This window comes from Amia ocellicauda, chromosome 11 (genome assembly GCF_036373705.1).
Source record: "Amia ocellicauda isolate fAmiCal2 chromosome 11, fAmiCal2.hap1, whole genome shotgun sequence".
Classification (NCBI taxonomy): Eukaryota; Metazoa; Chordata; class Actinopteri; order Amiiformes; family Amiidae; genus Amia; species Amia ocellicauda.
The window spans coordinates 23,912,488-23,938,041 of record NC_089860.1 but is presented as its reverse complement, the minus strand read 5'-3'; the positions used below and the strand labels follow the sequence as shown (position 1 = coordinate 23,938,041).

The window sequence follows — 25,554 nt, the reverse complement described above, 5'->3', positions numbered from 1 at the left end:
TAAACCCAGCGCAGTATTTTAATTTTGTTTGTTTCTGTAAAACAGTTGAATGAGTCAATTATGAGTTGGGGTGCATACACTGAGAGACAGAGTATGGGGTAAAGTGGGATATAGCCAACACCTGCAGGTGGGGAAATGTTTCTTCTATCAATATAACATTATGGTCTTTTAATAAACTGACTCAATTCTCCAGAAGGGCTCTAGTGAGATACCAATGCAGTCAATATGTAGTTTCTTATTAGTTTCATACACAGACATCAGCCACATCTATTCAAACCCTAGAAAGGTTAGAATTAAGATATCATCGCCTTTATTTTTCTTTATTTTTTAAACTCCCACCTTTTGAAACGAAACGGTTCTGCACACAAAAGCAAATCATAAAACTGTCTGTTCTCCTGGAGGTTTTAAATAAAGTTGTGAGCGGAAGGCCATGTGATCCGGTACTGGGCTTTGTTTCCTGTTTGCAGACAACAAAAAACCCTGCTCGGCGGGGCGGGCTCTCCAGCCGCACGGCCGCTCGTCGTTCTCCCGGGCGTCCAATGGCGCGCTGCGTTTCGGGTGAACTTTTGATGGACAGGGAGTCTGACCAATGGGCTGGCCGGTGAGTGGCGGAACCAGCGCGCCGGAAGTTCGGGTCCTGAGTACGCTTGTTTTCCTGTAATGGCGGATCGCGGAGAGGGAGACGGCATAGCAAGATTCAACGACAACAGGTGAGGGGATGGCGAACAAACAAATTCGCTGAGAAAGGGCAGGCATATGTTCAGGCTACGAAGAGAGAGAACTGCGTGTGTATAATATGCCTCGCACGATGCCCGGGTGGTCTCCCTGTGGATGTATTGCTCTGTCCGTTGCCTTAGAGTATGTTACTAAACACACATCTGAATGACGAGGTCCCAGCTCGCCTGCAGTCGAGCGGACGGTTGTGTGCAATCTGCTCGGAGTCGCTCTGGTTTGGATTAGTTTGTCCAAAAATCCTAGGCTGCCTTTTAGCTTTGGGCGTCATCAGACCTTTGCGATGGAGCTGAAAGCCGGATCTTACGAATGAATGAACCCGTGTTTCTGTGATCGTTAGCGCATCGTGTGCGGCGTGTGTTTACAGCTATGAGATCAATAGTGGGGGTGGGGGTGGATGTTCTTGATTCATGCATGCATTTCACTATGTTTTACCCCCCACCCCCAACTCTTAAAATGTATAGCTAAGTATTTAATGCCACCATGAGAAGCACGCTTTTGTACATTAGCTATTGTATTTCTAGGGTCCGGCCGTGAGGGAGCAGCGTTACACTGAAGATGTCTCGCCGTAAAGGAACCATATGTTTGTCGGGACTTTTTTTTTTTTTTTTTTAAGACACTAACAGGTCTATGGTAAATGTAACACTTGGACTGTGCATTTTTTCTCCGATAGTTTGAGAGAACTATAGTTATATAGAATTTAAATTAGTTTTAAAAGTTACGTGCGATGGATGCCAAGTTTCTCATCTTGCCTTACCCATCCAGTCTAATCCCGGTCATTTTCTAGTAGCCCAGTGGTGAGATCTTACTTGTGAATTCAGATTGATTGTCCCGAATTAAAGAGAATCCCTTCATAATTCCCATTTCTCACTCCACAGTTTCACTTTACCTAGCAACATAGTTGCAGAAGATGTGATGCTATTGTCCTACCAAGCACACCTATCTTAAAAGCTTCTCTTCCACTAATACCCCAACTCCAGCAGCCTTATTTCCCAGCATTATTTTAAAATTGACAACACCCTTTTTTGTTCCCTAATTTGTTTAGTTTGATTAGTGTCCCAGTCCAGAGCTGACCAGTGCAGGTGCTCAGTGTAAGCTGGGATGCTGATGCTTGGGCAGCATTTGGGTATTCAAATTGACCTCAATGCCCCCCCCCCCCTTTGCATGTTATACTTGATTCATTATTTTCTGAAGATGTACTTTATGACACCATTGTTAAAAGGGAAGGCCTTGGTTAACCCAACCTGCATATATCCAATGATCTGTGTATTTTTTCTAGCTATGTAGAAAACTTTAAATTTTCTTACAATGGACTGGAGAAATTGTACTGTCCTTGGAATAATTTAGTGTGAAAATGTTCTGTTTGCTGTGAGGCCCCTGAATAAAAGAAATTACACAGCTCAATTGATCAACCACAAACATGCTCCTAGCCTTCAGAATCCTGTGATGTAGGCTGGCCTTAGGGCCCGAGGAAGATTACAAATGAGAGGCGGCCTCCTGCCTCATGCAGACCTACTAAAGTCTCTGTGTGGGTGCTCTAGTTGGCCCGGTTGGGAGATGGCTGCTCTCTGCTGTTCTCTTTCAGGACTACCTGCCGTGTTGAAGCTCAAGCAAACCTCAGCTCTGCACACTAGGAGCTGCATCTTCATCATCATCATCATCATTATCATTCATTAACTCTGTTCATTGTCATCTTTCACTGTCTACTTCATAACAGGATGCAGGGGAGCTCTGAGGCAGCAGGGCCTTAACAGTTGTTACTGTTGTTTATACTTCTGCCTCTGCCTCCACCTCTCTCTTTCTGTGCAGTCTCTATCTCTTGATTGTCTATGCATTAACCCTGTTGTCTCTCTCTTTCTCCCTCCCCCCCCCTCCTCCTCTCAGGATGGCACAACAGCAGACCTTGCGGTTCCGCGGCCCCGCCCCTCCTCCCAATCCTGTGATGCGTGGCCCCCCCCCGCTGATGAGACCCCCGCCTCCGCCCTTCGGCATGATGAGGGGCCCCCCGCCCCCCCCACGCCCGCCTTTTGGACGCCCGCCCTTTGACCCCAGCATGCCACCCATGCCTCCACCTGGAGGAATGCCCCCGCCCCTCGGGCCCCCCCACCTACAGGTACAGAGAGAAGGAGGGAGGGAGAAATGCTGCCCAAGGGTCAGGTGCTCATTCCAGTTTAGCTCTGTCCCTGCTGAGACCAATGGGTGTATACATAGAGACCGGTTCACCTGGTTAAATTCACACTGATACATTGTCACAGTAAATCAAATTTCAAGACCGGACAGTTTCAGTTTATAATTTATAGTGAGTTGTTTACAGAATAAATATATATCTTGTCAATTTAAAAGTCTAAGGGAATTCAGCTAAGCATGCAAGAGCTCCTGCAAAAGCAGCCCTTTTGTAAGTGAATTATACACCTCTTTCTGGGCTGGTGACCAAACCTATGGATTTAACGGGCTGCTGTTCAGTCCCTGTTTGTCATGGCTGAGTATAGTGAAATTCCTTAGTGTCCAAGTTGGCAGCTAGTACCTGATCAATAATATTTAAAGCATAAAGAGTCTGCTTAAGTGAATAAATATTCCCAACCCTTTCATTGTGTTTCACATTGACTTGGTTAGTGCCAGTTCTTGAAGCAGGCTGGGCAGTCGAAGACCAGAGGGTCAGCGATAAGGGAAAGGGTATCATCTTACTGTGTGGCTCCCTGAAAGGCACTATATAAAACCAATTAAGTATTATTACTACAGTACTGCAGCTTGTTAAACAACACAATGAAAGGCCAGCTTTTAGAAAGCAACACCTGTCTGAAACTGGAGGCTCGTGCACTTTCATAGTTTCCCTTCAAAATGTGTAACATTAACATTTAACTGTATTAATGACTTTCTGCTAACATGGTTCTGTCACTGATGCCATTATTTTTTTCTCTTTATTTCCCCCCCCCCCACCCGATGCTTTTTTCCAGAGGCCACCGTTTATGCCCCCACCAATGGGCAACATGCCCCCCCCTCCAGGAATGATGTTCCCCCCCGGAATGCCCCCTGTGCCTGCGCCCGGAGCCCCCACACTGCCCCCCACTGAGGAGATCTGGGTGGAAAACAAAACGCCTGAAGGAAAGGTAGCAGCCCCGTCCGCAAGACCAGTGCAGAGGGCCTCCCATGCTGAAAGTGCAGTGCACCTTTTAGGGCCCCACTTTAGTGCAGATCTTTCAGACACACACACACATATATATGTGGTGTAAATGTTTATACACATGTGAAGTGTAACGCAAGGAAACTGTTTCCCCTCAGGGCTGACGCTTTCCTCTCCCCGTTTTCCTCCTCTCAGGTGTATTACTACAACGCACGGACGCGGGAGTCTGCCTGGGCGAAGCCTGACGGGGTCAAGGTGATTCAGCAGTCTGAGCTAAACCCGCTCATGGTAACGCAAACTGCAGCAGCGTCCTGCTCCAGCATGCCTACAGCCAGCACTGTGGCCTCCCCTGCCTCCACACAGGCCCCCTCCGCCACGCTCACCACCAGCTCTGCCACCAGCACCAGCTCCCCGCCTACGGTCTCCCAGCCCGTCTCCAGTGAGTCCCAGTGCAGCACCGTGCAGCCAAACACAGCATTTTTATATCATGCAATGTATCCCATTAAAACAGTGCTGCACGATGCAATAAACAACAGTGCTCTAGAGTGCAATATGATAGGGAATAGTCTGACACAGTGCAATGCAATACTGATCTGTACTATATGTCATATAGTGTCTTTTACTCATTCATTGAAGCCGCCTGGCTGTCAGGTCACTCAGTATAAGTGTGGTCGGTCACCCTACCGTCAAAGAGGTAGCAGTTTGTAAAGGTGATGCCATCTTAATGTTAGCATTGATCCTTAAGACACCAGACAGTCACAACCATCAGACCCTCAACTGCCAGCCAGAACAAGTACACGTTTGACCTGGGGCTTGAACACAGCACAGACAAGGCCCTCTGTTCTGGTTTTCAGTCCTCTGGGGATGTTTACTGGCATCTGTATTCTCCAGCTCATCTCAAGAGCACAGCAGAGAGAGTTTGTTTGTGTAGGCCCAAAATAAATATTATTAGAGGATTATGAACTAAACTATTGCTTCTGTTACACTGCATGTTGCGTATAGTTCTAGTTTTTATATTTAGAAATCCACTGGGGGGGTCTTGTGTTGTTGTAGTTCATGGCTTGTGGAGTATTGGGTTCAAAAAGATTGTTTAAGTGGCTCATGATGGGATCTGTTTGTGGTGCACACTGCAGGTGAATAAAAACACACAGCAGTTTAAATTACAGGGATTTTTATAACCCAACTACAAAATCCCACCAGATTAATGGTGATTGTTGAAGGCTTACGATGCAGCATGTTGTATCTTTTAAAGAGGCCCTTCCATTGCCAAGTGAATGGAGCAGATTATTATGACAGGTTGCTTGTCCTCCCTGTCAACTTCATAATGGCTTATTGATTAGCTTATTGATTCCACTTTTTTTCTTCTTTCTTTTCTGAGAGGTCTGATTGAACTGACATTAGCAGCAGAACTCTCTCTGGCTTCTCCCCTCACAGCTGGTGTTTGCTTTGTGTGTTAAGAAGGGCTCTCTCTCGTTATTCTCCAGTGTACTTGTTTCTCCTGTCTCCAGTAATAGTCCAGGGGTCTCACTCTTGGTTCTCTGAGTGGGAGGTCAGGGTCAGTTGGGATGCTGCAGGATTTTTTTATTTGGGTCATTCTCCCAAAACTAGTATTACTAGTATTACTAGTATTAAATTCTGTTTATAATGAATAAGGCAGACAGTAATTCTGAGCCATTTTACTGGAAAAAATACAAATTTTTGTGCATGTGACACAATGGCCTCTTAAAAAAAAAAAAAAACTTGTAATGAAATTATGAATTCTTCTGAATCTCTCCTCTCTTTCCTCTCTCTCTCTCATCTTGCCCTTCTCTGTCTCCCACCTCCCTTACCTCTCTCTCCCACCCCCTACTCGTCTTCAGCTGCCCCGGAGATGACCCCCACAGTGACATCACCCTCCAGCGTGGCAGTGGCAGCAGCGGCGGCGGCAGTCAGCGTCTCAACGGTGACGGCGACTGTGACACCAGTGCAGGCCGTGCCCCAGCCGTTGCCCCAGAGCCTCCCCGCAGCCCTGCCCCACCCAGGGCCCCAGCCAAGCGCAGCCATCCCCGCCTTCCCCCCCGTCATGGTGCCGCCCTTCAGGGTGCCCCTGCCCGGCATGCCCATCCCTCTGCCTGGTAGGTTGGTCCGTCTGTCCATGTGTGTGTGTGTGAGTGTGTGTGTGTACGTGTCTGCGGCTCTGTGCCTGCTATGACTCCCTCCTTTAATCATCACTCGTTTACCATGACCCTCCTTCCCCTCCTCCCCTGCCTAGGCCCTTGCTTTGTTCGCTTGCTGTGTTCCTTTTGTATCCTTTGTCTTCATTTTTTTCCTCTTGTTTTGCTTTTAATTTTTTTTTTCCTCATATTGTTTTGTATGGCCTAGCATATAGAGCTGCTCCTGAGGGACTCTCCTGGGTGTGCAGAGACGGTGGAGTTGGTCAGTATTAGTAAAGCGTGTCCCCTTCCCCCTTCCCCCTCGGTGCTGCTGTGCTCTTGCAGACTGCAGCTCGGGGTCTGTGTGGCGCAGGAGGCGGGGCTTGTTCGCCGCGCGTTTCTCCCGCTCTTTTCGGTGTTCAGTGAAGCGATTGTTATTGTCCTCTTTAATTAGCTTTGTGCTCCACCTGTGCTGCGCTCACATGGCAGCACCCAGCCTGTCCCACGCTGCTCTGAGCACGATCTCCACGGGGGGACGGGGCAGTGCTGTTTCGAGGGGCTGAAGCAGTGCAGTCAGATCAGTATGAATGCAGTGTCATCTCTTATCCAGGCTATCCCAGGACAGTTCTCTGGAGTTCTCTGTTTGAGCAGGTAAAGCTTCAACCCGCCCACCTCCCTACCCCATTGCTCCTTGTCTCGCCACGTCCATGTGCGTCGGTCATTTACACCCCATTCTTAGTTGCTCAGCCCCTAGATGGAGGCCCTGACATCAGGGTGTCCTGCACTTTGCTGTATTTGTGGACGTCTAACTGGGGTAACCCCTGTCCCCCCTGGGAAAGACGGACTTCTGTGTTCGAGGAGCAGCGAGTTTTGAAGATCCTTGTGATTTATACAAGAAATAAAAATAAAGTCTGTTACACTGCACACTAGGGCAGTGAGAGCAGTGTGGCTGTAACAATCTCTCTAGTCAGGAACTTTGTTGCAGTATCAGTTCCACCTCCATCCATATTGTGTATATCCATAATTATTTTATTATAATTTTAACTCACTTTGCAAAGTATCATTTCACCAATTTTTCAATGTCAGTGAGTACATCTCAAACTGGATGGAAGAGATATAATAGGTAATATTTTTTTCAACATTTCCCCCCTAATTTGTTATTTTAAATAATGCAAAGGCAGAGATTTAGTTTGCATGTCCCCTGTTTTTTGATTATTGATGTATCTTTATTGAACAAGCTTTTTTTTTAATGTAAGCTCTCTTAGTATCATTGATAAGGTCACTCATAGGGGCTGGTTGCACAGCTATGGGAATGTGATTTAGAAGTAGCACACTTTTTTTAACCCCAGTTAGAATGATTTTAAAGTCCTTCTAAATCTAAAAATCTTAATTCAGGGAGCTACCATTAGGTGGCAGTCTCTGTCTGTGACAGTGTCCACATTTAGCAAAAATTAAAAAAAAAAAAAATTACAGAATTTTTTATGTAAAGATGAGGAGAAAGAATACCATCCAGATTAGAAATCTATATGTTTCTGCACAGTATCTTCAGATTATAGACAGAGTAGGTGGTTTTACTTCCTGTCTGTGCCTCAGTGCTACAAAGCTGACAGTGTGATAAGTAAAGTGCATGTATTTATAAGTAACAATATAGGTGTATATATATATATATATATATATATATATATATATATATATATATATATATATATTAAAACTGGGCATTAAGCATTACATTACATTTAAGCATTGTAGCATTAAGGTTGTAGCAATTTTAGGTCCGTTTTCCCCTCTGAATTCACTCATTTCCTATTTATTTGAAAAAAAACACTTAAAGAGACCTGTCAATTCTGAAACTGTGAACAGCTTGTGCTTTGACAACCAAACTCAATTAAAAAAAGTTTTTCCAAGAGATGTCAATGTCAATAAGTTTTGACCCGCTGTGTGTATCAGCTGCACAGTGTGCATGCTTTACCTGCTGGCCAGGTGAGAAGATGCCCATGTAGGTGTGTTTGGTCTGTCTTGGCAGCTGACGTATTTCTGTATCCAATATGCTTGCTTGTCCGTTTTTCCAGGTGTAGCAATGATGCAGATAGTCAGCTGCCCCTATATAAAGACAATCGCTCCCAACAAGAACGGTAATTCTTTAACCATCTCCAGTCAGTATTCTTTGTTAGTTGGCATGTTAGTGAATGTTGTGAACTATGCTCTCTCTATATCCACACACGCATACACACACACGCACACGCACACACCCACACTCTCTCTGTCTCTATCTCTCACACGCTCACAGCAGTTGGACAGTAGTAGTTTTTGATTTGCTTTTATTTCTTAGAGGCTTTTTTGGATTCCCAGTTTAAATTGCACTACTACCAGCCAGTTTTATTGCAGAAAACCCTTTCCTGCTAAGATCAGTTCCATTGACTATATAAACAAACTCACATTTTATTACATTTTTTTGGTCCCCTCCTGTAATGTCAGTCATACGAAGGTCTCTTAGTATGATTTAAAAGCTGTTCCAAAGCAGTGAAACACAGACGCATGCCCTTTATCAAGGATAGAGATCATAAACAGAGAATGTGTTTTCAGATGGTTAGATCCAGGGGCAGATGCTAGACTCCTGTTGCATAGCACCGTTCTCTGTTTCAGGTTATACATACTTCAGACTCTGAAGACAGTAGTCAAAGAAACCGCTTAATGAGATCAAATTTGAAATACCCAGTGCCTCCTGGTGGGTTTATATGAGAGAGACTCCATCCTGTTAAACCTGAAAAGGCTGCTTTTGCAGTAGGAGTCTTTTATTTATTTTATCATCCATGGACCATGGTCGACACTGTCCTGTAGGGACTGTTTCTGAAGTTTTAGACCGCAGAACGGTTTTATTTTTCCTCCCCTATGTGTTTTTTGTTTTGTTATCCCAGGTCCTCAGGTCTCGTTTGATAACCACCTACACAAAATTTGAGGAATCCTTTCCAAATGTGAATGTTTGGAATAGACAAGTTCTTATATAAAAAAAAATATATAAAAGTAATAAAAGGCTCCCGTGTCAATTAGTTGATGAGATTCCTAGCCCAGTTATTTTGTTTTTTTTCTCCTAACAGGTTCTCAGCCTAGTAAGAGTAGAGAATTATCCTCTATAATGACACACAGTTTTGTTAATGTGACGTTTTTCATTAGCTATATATTATTAGTGGTATTAATATTATTAATTGTAACCCTTATATCATGAAGTTAATCGTACAATTGTTCTCTTGTATTATAATAAGTATAATATTTATAATACCTAGTTATAGCTTCACTCGTGTTAAATAACCCTTTCTTGTGGCATGTTTTAGTGTGTTTACTAACACCTTATCAAAAACAATGTATTACTTATCTGTCTGCTGTAGCTCTTAGAAAAACATCAGGTTAAGAAAGATAGAAGCTTGGATGCACTCTTTCGATGGAGATCTAAAAAGATAGTCCACTTGCTTGTCCACTTTTTACAGAAGCAGTAATGACCAGAGCAGCGTTTCACTTTTGTTCATAGTCCCCTACAGTGCACACAAAGGATAAATCAGTTTCATGCTGTGGTGGTTGTAATATTTAAAAATCCAATGCGCACGTTCTAGCGATGGAGGAGATGTGAGTTTTAACCTGTTCTCATGCTATATACTCCCCAGACTGTTGTATACTCTAGCAAAGAGGGGTGGACAGTGTTTGCAAATTAGGCTTTCATCCTTCTGGCGTTGCCTGAGTCAGCTGTCACCACAGTGATCCCACATCCACAGATGGCAGCAGGCAAATTCATACACCAGCGTCAGGCAGGGTATTTAGTGGGTGTATAAAAGGCCAAGAAAGTAACCATAAATCACCCTCCTCACAGCCAGCTGCTTGCCATAGCACATTAATACATTAAACCAACAGCAAATGGATAGATTTTTATTTTTATTTTTTTTAAACCATAGTGCTGTAGAAGCTGTACTTTCCCATTTCTTGTTTGTGGGTTGGGCAGGCATTTGGTGGAGGGTGGGGAGGGGGTTTCTTAAGCATTTTGTAGACCAATGTTGGATTGTAATGGCCGCCCCTTTGGTCTCTTTGTCCTCCCAGGTGTCCTGCCGGGTATGGCCCCTCCCATAGTGCCAATGATGCACCCCCAGGTGGCCATCGCTGCCGCCCCCACCGCCCTAACGGGGGGGCTGCCCCTGTCCGAGTGGTCCGAGTACAAGACAGCGGACGGCAAGACCTACTACTACAACAACCGGACCCTGGAGTCCACCTGGGACAAGCCCGAGGAGCTGAAAGAGAAAGGTAGGCGCCGGGAGCTGCTCTCGACCTCGGCCGAAGCTCGTCAACCGTCTCCGGCTCTGGGAATCCGACCCTCAGTTGGTCTTGCGTATCCACACGCCTCGTCGCTGTCCCTGGATTGCAGCATGAATTGGGGCAGTTGGGTGATAAGCAGGAAGGGTTTCGGAATCGGTGAGAGCTTGGTTGAATTACTGGTTTAAAGGTTGAGAGACTCTTCTCTGGAGCTGTGGTGGCAGCTCCTGGCCCTGCATGGTAGTGTAGACACAGGGTCTCTAGGATTTAGTCCCACCGGATCTCTGGATCTCTCGCTTTTCCCCACTTGCTGGTCCTTGGCCCCTGTGGGATTAAGCTGTACAAACCCGCGAGTCTCCAGAGCCAGTGGTCAGTGTCACTGCTCTAAAGCTTTTTGTCTGGTAGGAGGTGGCTGCTTCATTTGTGTTTGGTTTATTTAAGCATAAGTTTGTATTCTTCCAATGCACAAATGTTATGTAATGTCCATAATGATAAGTCAGAATACAATACATTAATATGTGACAGAGGAAGCTGTTAAACATAGCTCCTCTAGTTTGAAGCTCTCGCTTACCTTGTTTTCTCTGCCCCTACCAATTTTGCCCCTGCGCCTCAGAGCATTGTGCAATCTTCAGAGCTTAAGAGCATCATAGAAGAAATGATAATAGCCAGACATCACATGGAAGAGCTAAATCGATGCTGTAAAGACACTAGCTCTGTTTCTATTTTACAGTCCGCTCCCCTCTACCTTCAAAACCAAAGACTTGTTCTCAGTGCACAGGTCCTTGTCATTAATTTTTAATGAGCTGTAAAAGCCGAAGGGACTTTGTAAAGGAAGTCGAGAGGGATGCAGCGCCCTGTCTTGTGCATGGCTTATTGCTCGCCATGCCTGCGCCCCACCCATGGCGATTACGCAGTGTAGCCTTGTTCTCTGAGGAGAGTGTGTGACCGTGCATGAAGGTGTGTCCGTCTCTGTCTCTGCGTGTATCTTTATCGGTGTGCGCGTGTATATATACACACGCGTGTCTTTACAGTGTTTCCAGCAGCAGAGAAGGAAGCGGAGAAGCCCAAGGAGCCCAGCAAGCAGCCCCTAGAGGACACAGAGTCCATGGACATGGAGGATGAGGAGCCTAAAGCAGAGCCTCTCAAAGAGATCAAAGAGGTAAGAGCCAGTGAGCATCTCCCTCGGATTCCACTGCGGAACGTCTTCTAGGGCAGGGATTGGTCGGTCCTGGTTTCGGAGAAATGCTAGGTCTTCTGGTCTCATTATACAAAATCTGTCATGACTTCCTTGGGTTTAAATGGGAAGACTATATTCTCAGAATTTTTCTCAAATGAAAAGACTACAATTAACTTAGTTTTAGATGCACAAACACAGAAACCTAACAAAGAAGGTATTATTTGTTATTTTGGCAAGGAGCAAGCTTTATAAGAGTCCCATATAATCAATCAACACATTTATGCTACCTTATTACACAAGTGTTTGTCAGGTTACACACAGTACAGGCCGCTCCCAATCACTGATGGTTTTGTGTATTTTCTTTTAGGAGCCCAAAGAGGAGGAAATGACAGAAGAGGAAAAAGCAGCTCAGAAAGCAAAGCCTGTGGCCACCTCCCCCATCCCTGGAACACCCTGGTAGGTCTTCGTCCCGCAGTCAGTCACCCAGTAACTCTCAGCCTCCAGTCTCTGCAGCCAATGAGCTTTGAAAGGAGGTGTAATGTGTGGGCATTTGGAGGGACTGGTCTTCTCTAAAAGAACACTCGTCTGAGTGCAGGGTAGTGATGTTACCGTAAACACACTTAAGTTCACCGAGAGCTTTCGGAAGCTGTTCAGCTGTGGTGGTAATTCCCACAGATGGTAGCTCACTTCCAAAATGGGAATTTCAGCCCATTTCACTAAAAAACATTTCATCCTCCTCATAACTTTATACAGCGCATTTTGTGTCTGCCATTTAAATGAATGTCGGGCAGCTGTTTGCAGAGCCCATTAACTGGGAAGTGTTAATCACCATATGCACTTCTGTGTGCAGGTGTGTTGTGTGGACTGGGGACGACAGGGTGTTCTTCTACAACCCCACCACCCGCCTCTCCATGTGGGACCGGCCCGAGGATCTGGTGGGCCGGGCTGACGTGGACAAGACCATCCAGGAACCTCCGCACAAGAAGGGCCTGGATGACGGCCGCAAAATGGGTGAGGCTGCTGGAGTTACGGAGGCCTCTTTCCTCCACAGGTTCCCTCTGTATAAAGCTAACTAATTATCATAATCACGTGTGCATTTTCTTCTTCGTTTTGGTCTCTTTCCAATGTTGGATTGTGCCGATGTTTAAAGTAGGCTGTATGCAGGTGGATAGAGTGTCAGGACTGTGACTGTAGTGCTTTCAGTGTTAGGTACATGTGTTACAATCAGAGTCGGGGCTTTGATGTAACAATGTGCTAAACCTGAGTTTTCCCTAAACAGCCCTCTGGTTTTGAACTCCTCAAGTCTATTAAGAGCTTAAATTCACCCTATGCTGTCATGTTTTTTTGTGGTTATCGTTTGTAACTTTTAATTTCTAGTCTTATTGTACTTCCCCTCCCCTTGAATTTGCTGTACTGTCACCCAGGGACCTTCATTCAGCCCGGTGCTAAAGTTTAAAGTTGGCCTCCCTGTTAACTTTACTGCAGGGGTTAGTAAAGAAGAGCTGGAAAGTGCTGCTGAGGAGGCCATGGATGACGAGCCAGTGAAGGCCAAGAAGAGGAAGTAAGTAGGCGGCTCATTGAGCATCTGGGTTTGAGTAGAGCTGCTCCTGATTACAATGACTTCAACTCAAATTAAAAATAGGAAATCAGAGTTGATTGAGGAACTGCTGAAAGTGTCTAAGGATTATGAAAGTGTCACATCAGTCTCTGGGTCTCTGTTACAAGAACACGAACTGTGATGTGGCGGCAAGAAAAATCTTTTCCCCCCAATTACCTCATCTACTGAGCATGTGTTTAAATCTTAATTTAGTCCATGATATGTAGAGCATCCAGGCAACACTGTGCATCTTAAACCTGCCTATCAGTGCCTTCATTTTATTTTTTTATTCTTCTTTATTCATTTATTTTTATCCTACCCTACTTCTCCCCCACCCCTCCCCCCCAAAAAAGTGCTTTTTTTTTTTTTTTTTTTTGCTGCAAAAGTAATATTTTACAGGAATCGCCTGTAGATCTGATGAGACCACAACTGGGCTCTTAAGGTAACACCGGCACTTGTGTTGAGACCATTTCCCTTAGGTTGTACCGGGTTCGCATTAGTACTGCACAGAGGTTCGAGGGGTGGTGCCAGCATGGGGTGTGGGGTGGGAGTGCGCGCGTCCGCAGGTTGTGATTTATCAAATGTAAACGCACACAACAGAACAGAGTCGAATCCCTTTTCTGGTGCCAAACGATCATTAATCAAGTCCATCCCTGTCTCGGAGTCATGCCAGGTGTTGTGATCGGGGCACTCCCCTCGGCCCCTTTTAGATTTCATAAACCCCCCCCCGACGGTCTGTGTGGTGATGTGAATTCCGCAGGGCTGACCCCTGTCTGTGTCGTCCTTGCAGGAAGGAGGAAGTGAAAGAGGTGGACTCGGAGAAAGAGGCAGCAATGGAGGCGGAGATCAAAGCCGCCCGGGAGAGGGCAATTGTGCCCCTGGAAGCCCGCATGAAACAGTTCAGGGACATGCTGCTGGAGAGAGGGGTAAAATGCTTCAATCCAACCGCAATTGTGTAACCAGCTCTTTAATGTTATAAAAACATAAATCTAAATGGAAACCGATGAAGGTACAATCTTCAGTTAATATTCATTACCCTTTTGGTATTTATTTGATTTTTGTTCAACCCTTTTCTGTTTGGTTTATTTTCATTTTTAATTTAACCTTGATTTGTTTGTTTTCTTCCTTCAACCTTTTATTTGAGTTTCGTTTTGGGGTTCCCTTTCTGTGCCGAAAAGTCAGCATAAATTCCTGCTATTCTGTTTATACCCAGCAACATTTATTTTGTCATTAGTTTTTTATTTATTTGTTTATTTATTCATATTAATTAAGATTGGTTTGCTGATAGTTTTGTCTAATTATATGTATTCCAGTTGTGGATGGTCTCACCCCACCTTGAAAATATTCTGTAAGATATTCTATGATTAATTTATAAGATATGAGTTGATCTATAAAGAGAGCATGTTCCTCATGAAGTAAGTTTAATGTCAAGTATGAATCTTGGGGTCCCCCCCCCATTATAATTTCATTTTAAAGGCCCCAGCATTTCACAGGTCTTGTATAATGAGGTTTTTGTTTTTACTGCACAGTGTATTTACAGTAAAATAACCTATAATTTATTTTCTTCCCTTTATCTTGGCAATAATGTCTTCTCTCATAGCATCCTATGGCCAACAAATAATTTTCTTGAGGGCCTGAACAGCATGAAATCAAACCAAAAGTGCCATGTTACGCCATTCCTCTCCATCCCTCATTCTCGGCAGAGCTGTCCAGAATCTCCAAAAATATTAGTTTTGTCAATTATTTATATTAAGATTGATACAATCTGGAAACCGTGTTATACCTTGTCTTAAATGGCATAGCAGTGCAAGACAGCGGTCAGAAGTGTTTTTCGGTTTTAAATTTCCCCCATCTGACTCTGTGTAAAGTAGCATTATGATGATTTTGACATTTGATTTCAAGTTGTTAATACCCTGCATGAAAAAAGAAAATATATATACACTAATAATCCACAAAACTAGAAGGTTGCTCCTTTTCCCCCACAGAAGAAGAGATAAAAGACATTTTTATACATCAAAAGTCCGAACATCAAGGTTTGGCCTCTGTTGGCCTGTTTTTTTTTTCTAATTTTTTTTTTTTCAGCCACATAGTTTTTTTAAATGGCACACTGCAGTAGGTATTTTAATGGGTAATTGGGGAGAGAGCATTCTGCTTAATTGCATAGCAACAGTTTGTGCCAATTAGTATGAAAAAGCTCAACCCCACCCCCCACTGGTAGTCATTCATTAGAGATGATAAGTTCTGCGATGAAACAGACAAGCCTGCCGCTCTCTTAGTGCTCTGCGGGCTACGATTGGGAACAAAAAGGTTAGCTGCTGCAGAGACTGGTTGTTATAATTGCCTAATTAATCTTTGTTTTATACACTTTTTTTTTTTTTTTGTTCCCCCTGCCCTCGTTGCTCTAGGTCTCAGCCTTCTCAACATGGGAAAAAGAACTTCATAAGATTGTGTTTGATCCCCGATATCTACTACTTAACCCCAAGGAAAGGAAACAGGTAAAAGGATTTTAAAATGTATTTAATACGTCTGGTTTTCCCCCCATCCATTTTGGTTATGTAATATCAGTGATTCCCCAGCATGCATTGCGGGGGAAATGCTGTTACGCTCGCTGTCCGATGCAGTTCTGTGACCCTCCTTGACCCCCTGTCCTTCCTCACAGGTTTTTGACCAGTATGTGAAGACCAGGGCGGAGGAGGAGAGGAAAGAAAAGAAGAATAAAATCATGCTGGCCAAGGAGGAGTTTAGGAGGATGATGGAGGAGGCAAAACTGAGCCCCAGGTGAGAGACGGTTGGTCAGGAGCCGCTGGACTTTTGTCAGGAAGTGCCTTAAGATGCCTGGCCCTTAATCACAGGGCGGCCGTGGTCTGTGCCGATTCAGCCTCTTCCCCCCCATCCAGGCGACCATGTCTTTAAGATTAAAACTGTTGAAAAGAGATGTCATTCCAGAGCGATGTAACTTCTTAATTGTTTTTTATGTAGTAATGTGTGAATAACGTCAGTGTGATAAAATACTTAAATAAAATGTACTCCCTCTCCACTTGTCATCTCTCCCTCTCCCTCTCCCTCTCCCTCTCTCTCTTTCCCGCCCCCCTCCCCACAGGACCACCTTCAGCGAGTTCGCCTCCAAGCACGCCAAGGACTTGCGCTTCAAGGCCATCGAGAAGATGAAGGACCGGGAGGCCATGTTCACGGAGTTCATGATCGCGCTGAGGAAGAAGGAGAAAGAAGACTCCAAGAGCCGAGGGGAGAAGGTGAGACACGGGGGAATAGAGAGGTGGAATCAATGACTTCAGTGAACTCGCTGGTTTTGGCTAATAAGTCGGATCACCTGATCCTTCCAGCCGTTTACCAGGTTTGCTAGCTGATGGGTATGTCGAATACCTGCCTGGAGCTGCTGCCCCTGGTCCGGTAAAAGGGGTCTCCAGCCAGCCCTGACCCCTGGCCTTCAAGTCTTACTGGTGTCCTCGGACAGTGGCCGAAGATCACGGTCATAGGGGGTTGTTAAGCCAGTTTGACCTCAGTCAAGTAACGTTCACTACAGTCTGTAAGGGCAGGGTTTAATGTCGTTTTGAATCCCTGTGCGTCCCTGGTAGTCCCTGCGATGTGTGGATTGCTACAGTTCCACAAAATAAAAGCATACTTACACATACAGGACAGACTTTAATGCACATGTTTACATTTATCCATTCAGTTTGTTATTAATTTGTTTCTGTCTTGAAGCCAAAGCCTACTGAAGTGAGGAATGATTGCCTCTCACAATGAAAGGTCATACATTAAAGATTAATAAGTCTGAAATGTCGACATACAGTGAAATGGCAAGGGTTTCCCAATAGGGGGTGGCAAGCTGGCAGGGGGTGGGGGGGCGGGGGTCAGTGCTGGAGTGTGTTACCAGACACACAGTAAGTCAGCCTGGCACCCTTTACACGCCCTGTTCAGGCTTCAGGCAATTAAATGATTGATCTGCGCTGAGGGACTGTGAGCGGATTCCATTACTTTGTCATGTAATACTTCTTAAAAGGTGTTTTTTATTATTGTCAAGGAATATAGTCTTATTCCCCGTTTCCACTGGCGGACGCCTCAGACAGACAGGGAAGAGATCAGCTACATTATGTCAGAAGATATAATCTCAAGTGCCGTGTGGGATCACTAAGAAATTAGTTTTATTAGCAGCGTGGAGTGAAATCCACGTACAGAAACTATTACTGCTTACAGTTAATATCCGTGTGTATTAATCACTTGGATTTCACAGGACCGGTGCAGTGCCTGACTAGTTAAAAATAAACTGAAGGATAATAATCGGAGTGGTAGCAGCCGATTTTATTAATATTTTATGAACAACTGGACGGTGTTTCAGTCGTTTTGTGGATGGTTTTGCAGGTCTGTTGTACAACAGCTCCACAGAGACAATCAGTATGAAGGCAAACACAATTTAGTTAACGTGTGCCCATTTACAAGTTAAATGAATGAATAAATAAATACAGCAGATCTGGGTTTCCCTCTAAAACATTAAGGACTGGTTTAATAAATGTGTCCATAATCGCCATGATTGAGACGTGCACACTTTAGTTAAATTAACCTGCTATATTGTAGCTGCTGTTACTGTATGGTTAATTGTAAAACTTGTGTATTTTGTTTGAACTGTAACTTGCCCAGGTAAAAGGCATCTGCTAAGTGAATTAAAAAGTGTTCCCTGTTTTTAACTATTCCCTCCTGCTCTGTCTCTGTGGATGCAGGTGAAACACGATTTCTACGAGCTGCTGTCTGACCACCACATAGACGGTCAGCTGCGCTGGAGCAAAGTCAAGGACAAGCTCGAGAGCGACCACCGCTACAAGGCCGTGGAGAGCTCGGCCATGAGGGAGGAGCTGTTCAAGCAGTATGTGGAGAAGCAGGCCAAGGTCAGTGTCCCTTACTGAAGCACATTTTGCATGACGTCATATGGCTTAATCATGTCCTATTGGGTGTCTTCTATGGTTTAGTTTATCAGAAAACTGCGAATGCTGCTTTTACTTGTGCACCTTTCCTGTACACTTCTCTGCCACAAACACGAGCTGAATTATAGAATTTTTCCTTTTTGTTTTGTTCCTTCCTTCTCGGGCCTGCCTTTCAGAACCTGGACTCGGACAAGGAGAAGGAGCTGGAGAGGCAGGCGCGCATCGAGGCCAGCCTCCGGGAGCGCGAGCGCGAGGTGCAGAAGGCCCGGTCTGAGCAGACCAAAGAGATCGACCGCGAGAGGGAGCAGCACAAGCGCGAGGAGGCCATCCAGCACTTCAGAGCCCTGCTGTCCGACATGGTGAGCACCGGGCCTGGCCGCCAAACATTTCAATTTGTGATTTATCCCCTCTCTCTCTCCCCGTCACTCCCGCCTGTCCGTTTCCTCCCCTGTGTAACCGCACTCGTCCCGCTCTCTCTCGGTGTCGGGTGCAGGTCCGCTCTTCGGACGTGTCGTGGTCGGACACCAGGCGGACGCTGCGCAAGGACCACCGCTGGGAGTCGGCGTCGCTGCTGGAACGTGACGAGAAGGAGAAGCTGTTCAACGAGCACATCGAGGCGCTCACCAAGAAGAAGAAGGAGCACTTCAGGCAGCTGCTGGACGAAACCTCTTCGGTGAGAGAGGGAGAGGTAGGAAGAGGTAGAGAGAGAGATGCAGGGAGAGGGAACCGGGAGAGCCAGAGTGAGAGATGGCTGGTGGGACGTCCATGGTTCATGGAACGGGATGGTTCTCCGCATGGGGGGTGTCCCTGCCCTGTAAGCTAAACACCTACATCTGCCGGTGTCCTTTTTCTCCCCAGATCACACTGACCACTACATGGAAGGAGGTTAAAAAGATCATAAAGGAAGACCCTCGCTGCATCAAGTTTTCAAGTAGTGATCGGGTAAGAGCGGAACACTGAAAATATTCGTAGAGTTTGGGTCTGGGGCAAAAATGACGGGATGGGATGGGAAACCTGAAAGTGTTTGTCTTTTTAAATTGTTAAATCCTTTTGCAGAAAAAGCAGAGGGAGTTTGAAGACTACATCAAAGACAAATACATCACCGCCAAGGCCGACTTCAGGACCCTCCTGAAAGAGACCAAGTTCATCACATACAGGTGGGTGCGTTCGCCCGCTCAGAGCGCTCTGTGGGGCCCCAGACTCGAGTCCTCGCCCATCAGGCGGGAGGTCTGCGCTCCCGAAAGAGTGGGAAAGCACCCCCACGACCTTTTCAATTCTTCACTAACTTCACCTTCACACTCTGAACACTCACACACTGTGATGTCCGCTCTTTCATCTGTGTTGTTTTTATCCCCCCCCACGGCTGCTGGACGCGCAGATCCCGGAAGTTGATACAGGAGTCGGACCAGCACCTGAAAGACACTGAAAAGATCCTGCAGAACGATAAGCGCTACCTGGTGCTGGACTGTGTTCCCGAGGAGCGCCGCAAACTCATCATGGCCTACATCGAGGACCTGGACCGCCGGGGCCCCCCGCCGCCCCCCACGGCCTCCGAGCCCACGCGCCGCTCCACCAAATAACGCCCCCCCACGCCCTCCTCCTCCTCGCCCCACACACCTGGGAACCTATGCATGAGCCATCCAGCAGACGTGTCAATGCACAGTATTAACTGTATGTTGTGTTATAACATGGAATATCCCTGTATTTATATAAGCATAATGTGATCTTCACCAGCCAGTACAGCGCCTGGCCTGTGCCAGTGGCTCTGGTACCATTACTGCAGGTTACGCTGAGACGAGGCGCTTCGAAGGGATTGAATATCTATAGATCGGTCTATAGATACAGATGTGTGATCTAGTGCTGTTTGAACATCTGTGGTTTAACTCGAAGGTTCTACAACCTGTAAAAAGAATAATTTTAGATAACGGATATGATATATATGTATATGACATCATACATGATGTCATATATGTGTCAGGTGTTTGTGACAGATGGCTGTGCTCATGGCGTTTCAAAGCGTCAGTGTAACAATACAGTATACAGTTTGAATGTTTAAATGTTTCTACAGTTTCTGACTTGTTGCTGTTTCTGTACAAGTTTACTGGAATAAAGGCAACCTCCCACTTTTTTTTTTTTTTTTTTTTTTGGTTTGTAGTAACCCATGGTCCCGTGAAGAGTTTTATTTTTATTCTCATAGTGTAGACTACTACATGTGTGGAGTTAGTGTGTGTGAGAGAGAGAAAGAGCACAGTACAGCTGTTAACGCACGCATGCCCCTCTGCCCGAGCAATACACCATTGTCATCAACACTTTATTTTCATATTGTTTTTATATCTGTGAAGCGCGCTGTGAGCCCGTCCCTGTGGGGTAACGGTTGGAAGTGCTGCTCAATAATGGGCTGCCTTTGAAGCTCACTGTAACCCAGTCAGCAGCGTCTCCCGTGTGTATCTGCACCCCGATATGCCTCCGCCCTCCACTTATGTTTTATTATTTATTTATTTGCATGGCCTTCCCTACGGCCACTTCCCACCTGTCGCAAAACCCCTTGTGCAGCCAGGGAACGCAAGACGCCACAGTGCTTGACTCAAATGAACCGCTTCACACAAATCTTCTGCCCTCGTGCCTCGGACGTCACAGTCTACGGCCATCTTAAAGTCAAATACAATCAAAATACAGCCATCAAATACAGCCTTGTTGTTTTGGAGGGCGAGGAGGCCGAAGCCTGGTGCTGGAGCACGGCTGGCTCTGTCCGTGTGCGTGTGCGCTGCCCGAGGGCGGCTCTTAAGGGCTTGTCACATGTGACATGGGTGTGCGTTGAGAGGGGAAGCCTGGAGGCTCCTGCAGGTGTTTGGCTCCTGGAGTAACCTCAGTGATGGCACGTGTCCCTGTTTTACAAATCTTGTAACCCTCTTACTGTATATTTGTTTTAATTTTGTCTTTTTCTATTTCCGCTGAGACCTGGTATGAAAATGTGGGGGATCCCAGCTTTTAGGTGCAGTCAGATTTTCCATGTTTTGTTTAATGCAATATTAATATACTTCGCTGTGTGCGTGTAGATATGTATATTAAAAAAGTAGTATTTTTCCTTGGTTAAATGAAATGTAGATGAACACAAGGTTTTGTCATTTCGAAGTACTTTATTTCAAACATAGACGCTTTTCTCAACTTACAAAAAACAAAGTAGTCCTGTGGTTTCCTTTGCATGTAAGTCCCTAAACCTCACAACTCGCACATTGTTTCAGCTGTACAGAAAGAACAACACAGACTCAGGGCTATTCACTGGCAAAGATCGCTGCCCTACGGCTGCACTGGACAAGTGTTCACCTGTAGAAATACCTATTTACAAAATGGCAACATAAAATGGTGTTTTTGCAGTGTTGGCTCAGCTTTACAGACCATTCTTCAGAGAAGTCACTGCAGTGATTTGGGTTTTAGATCATTCTTAGGCATTGAATTGTTCCCTCTAAAAATAAAATCTTAAAAGTAGTTTTGTTTTCAATTAAGGACATCATGTTTTTTGTGTTAAAATCAATAAACTTTTTTTTTCTAGCCCAATGTGTTTTCTTGCAACAGACTTGGAGAAGAATGATGTCGCAGATTGTCCCTGTTTGAGTGACTTGTTGAGGAGATACAACAGTGTTACGCTTTCTCAGTGTTTGGTGTTCGAAAATAGCCTTTCTGTGGGCAGGTCTTAAAAGGCAAGAAAAAGACATGGTATCCAAAGTTTTAAGATATTCAGTGTGTAAATCACAGTAGAGTTTCTGAAATACTGGCAGCTATTGCTATTCGGGTCGTTCCTGTTCCGTTGACATATACAGCATTAACCTAGTTCTGTAACACTATACAGAGCAATAGGACAATAAACAACCCACCACGACAACACAGGATTTAAAAGCAACCTTTGCCACATACTGACCATAGTTTGTTTAGTACAGAAAATGTAACTGAACACGGGGTTCATGAGTTTTTTTTTTTTTTTTTTTTTGTCTTAACAGTCGTGAGAAGTGAAGGTGCATTATTATGTCTGTTTTTTTTTTGTTTTTTTTTAATCATCTTACGATTTTGCCTTGACCTCTGCAGGGTCCTGGTGCTCCCAGGGCACAGGGTCGTTTTCCTGGTTGCTGCTGCCGGCCTCTCGCTCATGCCAGAACTGCTCCAGGTCGGGCAGGTGGATACCGTCCTTGTTGCCAGGGCTGTCTGAGCCCTTGCCGCTCTCTCTCTCCTCCTGCATCTCGACTGCGGCATCCGGATCCTCCATGGGCGGCGCGGGGCTGTGGGCGGGGCCCTCGGGCCGGGGGCTGGGGGGCCGGGGTGCTGTAGCGGCGTGGGGCCCCTGGGTCTTGGATGTGGGCTGGTGCTTCTGCAGGGTCAGGCGGCGCCACAGGCCCAGGTAGCCCTCGCGGAACTCCTCGGACATGGACAGGACCACCAGCGGGTTGACCAGGGAGATGGACAGCATGAGCACCTGGGCACAGAGCACGAACAGCAGCGGCGGGGGAGGGGGGCCCTTGTTGGGCGCAGCTGCCGCCGCGTGCCGACTCCACACCCACGACACCCACTCTGGCAGCCAGAGGGTGGCCGAGGTCAGGGTGAGGCTCAGCAGCATGACGGTCAGCCTGCGGGAGCGAATCTGGGTCCTCAGGTTCTGCGTCTTGGTGCCCCTGCGCTGGCACCTCCCGTAGGCCCTCCAGAAGTACAGTAGCGCCACGCTCAAGGGCCCGCAGTAGGCCAGCAGGGGGTACACCTTGACGTACACAGCCATGAAGTCCCGGGCCGAGGGAGGCACGGCCTGCACGCACCAGAGGCTGCTGCCTTCCCTGCGCAGGGCGGCGAAGAGCCAGAGGGGTGCGGGCAGCACGCAGGCCAGCCCCCAGCACAGCAGCAGGATGGCCAGGATGGTCCGGTACTGAATGGCGACCTGCTTGGTGGGGTTGCTGACGTACCTGAAGCAGGCCTTGGCCATGACGGCGACGGTGAAGCTCTTGGCGGACATGCAGGAGTGCAGGAACCAGTCGCAGGTCTTGCACACCAGCCAGCCGAGTGTCCAGCTGGCCCGGGAGTAGGCGGCCGCCTTAAAGGGCACAGCGAAGGCCAGGACCAGCCCGTCGGCCAGCGTGAGGTTGAGGATCAGGGAGTTGATGAGAGACAGCTTCCCCTTACGAGCGTTGGCCACCAGCACGCCCATAGCGGTGATGTTGCAGACAAACCCCAGGACGCAGACCACCCCCAAGATGGCCGGGATGAGGACCCTCAGCTCCTGGGATTCCAAGTAGGCGTGTCCGCCGTCTTCCAGGAAGGAGCGCAAGAGCACGGAGCTGTTCCCAGCACTGGCGTTAGAGTTTAACATCGGTAACTTATCCATCACGTTATAAAAGGGAATTAATAATGAATTTGCTAATAGTAATAAAGAAACAATGCAGATACAAGTGTTGCTGGTGAAGCTCCACAGCGTTCTCCTGTAGTGCATTCAGGTGTGAGGCACTGCCGGCTCGGTGTTCCTGTTCCTGTTCCTGTTCCTGTTCCTGGCTGAGGTCTTGCTCATACCGGGATGGTGAGTTTCTCCACAGTGAGGGCAGTGGGATGCGAGAAGGGGTATATAAAGGCAGGTTGTGATTGACAGGTACCTGACACAGCCTACTGGAAGCCTTCCTCTCGCCCATAGCTGCCGCCTCATGGGGCCAATTAAAATCATAACAAGCTGACGCACATTTAAATAAATTATAGGAGCCAGACGAAAAATGCTAATGTCTTCAGGATTTCCCCTTCTAGGCTGCCATGTCCAACAGGTGGAGCCTCACACAGGCACTCCAGCTGAGGGGAGGAAAACATGTATCCCTGTCGTCTGTTTTTGTTTAATTTACCTTTTTACTTGCTGGAGGAAATGTACATTTTAATTGGAATAATCAGAAATTCAATGAACACTACTATTGTGGTGTTGTCGTCGTGTGTTTTATATTTGTACAGGTAGCATCAGTGCAATGTTATTGTTACTTAATAGATCAGTTGAAACTAACAAAAAGCTGCAAGTGATAGATAGCGCCTCGAATCAGTGCGTTACTGGCAAATAAAAAACTAAACTAGCAGACATTGGAAATGATCCGGTTGCGCTGACAGATGACGGCTGCTGCCCCCTACAGGATCACCATTAAACTGCCACAATTAGGTCAGTTCTCTTATTAAATACAGTCTGCAATTAAACCAACCTACAAAATATCAGACAAAGGAGACACAAACATAAATGGACAAACGTCAAAGAGCATAAATATGGACTACACTGCACACAATGTGATAAGAGAATAATGCGCATTGTTAGAAACGTTATTTAATAAGTATGTCAATAGGAGAAGATTGTCTTAAAATGATTTTTACTTAATTTTAGCAAAATACGTTCCCTTTAGCACGGCTCTGCTTCTGTCTATCAAAGCAAGATTTCTGTCTGCCAGGCTCCCGATTTTATTTACGTTATTCACGTACCTGTTGCTTTACAAAATGCTATTCTAGTAATACCGGGCAATACTGTGCAAATCCTGTTCCTCCTCCTCTGTGTAATTACCCGTGGATCAGCTGTGTTTCCCAATGGATCTGAGTTAGTCACTGGTCTGTAACCAGCGTCCATCTGGTTTCAACTGCCAACATTGTCCCAAATCGAGCAAAACTCCTTCAGGGGAAACCAGACAACAGCTGATGGGCACTGTGCACACCTGTGTGTAAGTATTGATGGCCTGGAATTGATTGGTATTGATATTGATCAGTATTGATGATTGGTATTGATATTGATCAGTATTGATGACCTGGAATTGATTGGTATTGATATTGATCAGTATTGATGATTGGTATTGATATTGATCAGTATTGATGACCTGGAATTGATTGGTATTGATATTGATCAGTATTGATGACCTGGGCGCGGTGTCTCGCCTGTAACCACCGTGTAGTTCGTTGTAATGTAATTGGTTTAAAAATAAATTTATAATTGGACGTCTAGTAGTGTTGTAAACTTTTTAATATCGTGTATGTGTAGTTGTATGTTACCGTTTGAAAATCAAAACGCTTCTGTTCATTATTATTATAATGTAGTACACTTTATCTAAGCTTTGGCAAATCTCTGGATTCGTAGCTTTTCTTTGACATGAAACCCTTAAATACATTTTAAACTCGAAATATGACTTCGAATGACACAATAATTGTCACTAATTACAGCATCACGATGGCAGTCTCTTCGCTTTTCGTCAAAATTGATCATAATTAAAGCCTAGTCCACGGGGTGGCGCTATTTCCATAGAAATGCGCCTTTTATTTACTTAGGTTGTGTGTATTTAATCTCTCTCTACCTCTTTCTCTCTCTCTCTCTCTCTCTCTCTCTATATATATATATATATATATATATATATTATTATTATTGTCTGTGTATTCAGTGTTTATTACTATTATTTGTATTAATCTTAAGCATGTCATAATTGGATACACAGCGTTTATCCAAAATTCCATTGAATAGCACCTGGTAATAGATGACCTGTTCCAGTTCTATAGATGGGCTTTCTAATGGCTAGATTGAACCCATCTCT

General features: G+C 45.7%; 2 protein-coding genes across 5 annotated transcripts; one reads left to right on the top strand and one right to left on the bottom strand.

Moving 5' to 3' along the window:
* Nucleotides 1-626: 626 nt before the first annotated feature.
* On the top strand, nucleotides 627-20,116 carry LOC136763216 (transcription elongation regulator 1). Of its 4 annotated transcripts, none has more exons than XM_066717048.1 (22): nucleotides 627-710; nucleotides 2,617-2,845; nucleotides 3,687-3,839; nucleotides 4,049-4,292; nucleotides 5,713-5,967; nucleotides 6,215-6,268; nucleotides 8,058-8,120; nucleotides 10,072-10,272; nucleotides 11,313-11,440; nucleotides 11,826-11,914; nucleotides 12,309-12,469; nucleotides 12,944-13,019; nucleotides 13,846-13,981; nucleotides 15,461-15,550; nucleotides 15,715-15,833; nucleotides 16,156-16,306; nucleotides 17,789-17,953; nucleotides 18,166-18,348; nucleotides 18,483-18,662; nucleotides 18,848-18,931; nucleotides 19,046-19,146; nucleotides 19,368-20,116. In XM_066717048.1, exons 1-22 carry the CDS (start codon nucleotides 661-663, stop codon nucleotides 19,567-19,569), a joined length of 3,114 nt encoding a protein of 1,037 aa, XP_066573145.1. In that variant the 5' UTR covers nucleotides 627-660; the 3' UTR covers nucleotides 19,570-20,116. The 4 variants fall into 4 exon arrangements, with proteins under 4 accessions (XP_066573145.1, XP_066573144.1, XP_066573146.1 ...); XM_066717047.1 differs by having other exon boundaries at nucleotides 628-710; nucleotides 18,483-18,677; XM_066717049.1 differs by lacking the exon at nucleotides 6,215-6,268 and having other exon boundaries at nucleotides 628-710; nucleotides 18,483-18,677.
* Nucleotides 20,117-21,531: 1,415 nt separating this feature from the next.
* On the bottom strand, nucleotides 21,532-23,508 carry gpr151 (G protein-coupled receptor 151). The gene has a single exon (XM_066717052.1). The coding sequence runs from the start codon at nucleotides 23,454-23,456 to the stop codon at nucleotides 22,044-22,046; it is 1,413 nt and encodes a 470-aa protein (XP_066573149.1). The 5' UTR covers nucleotides 23,457-23,508; the 3' UTR covers nucleotides 21,532-22,043.
* Between the last annotated feature and the right edge of the window lie 2,046 nt (nucleotides 23,509-25,554).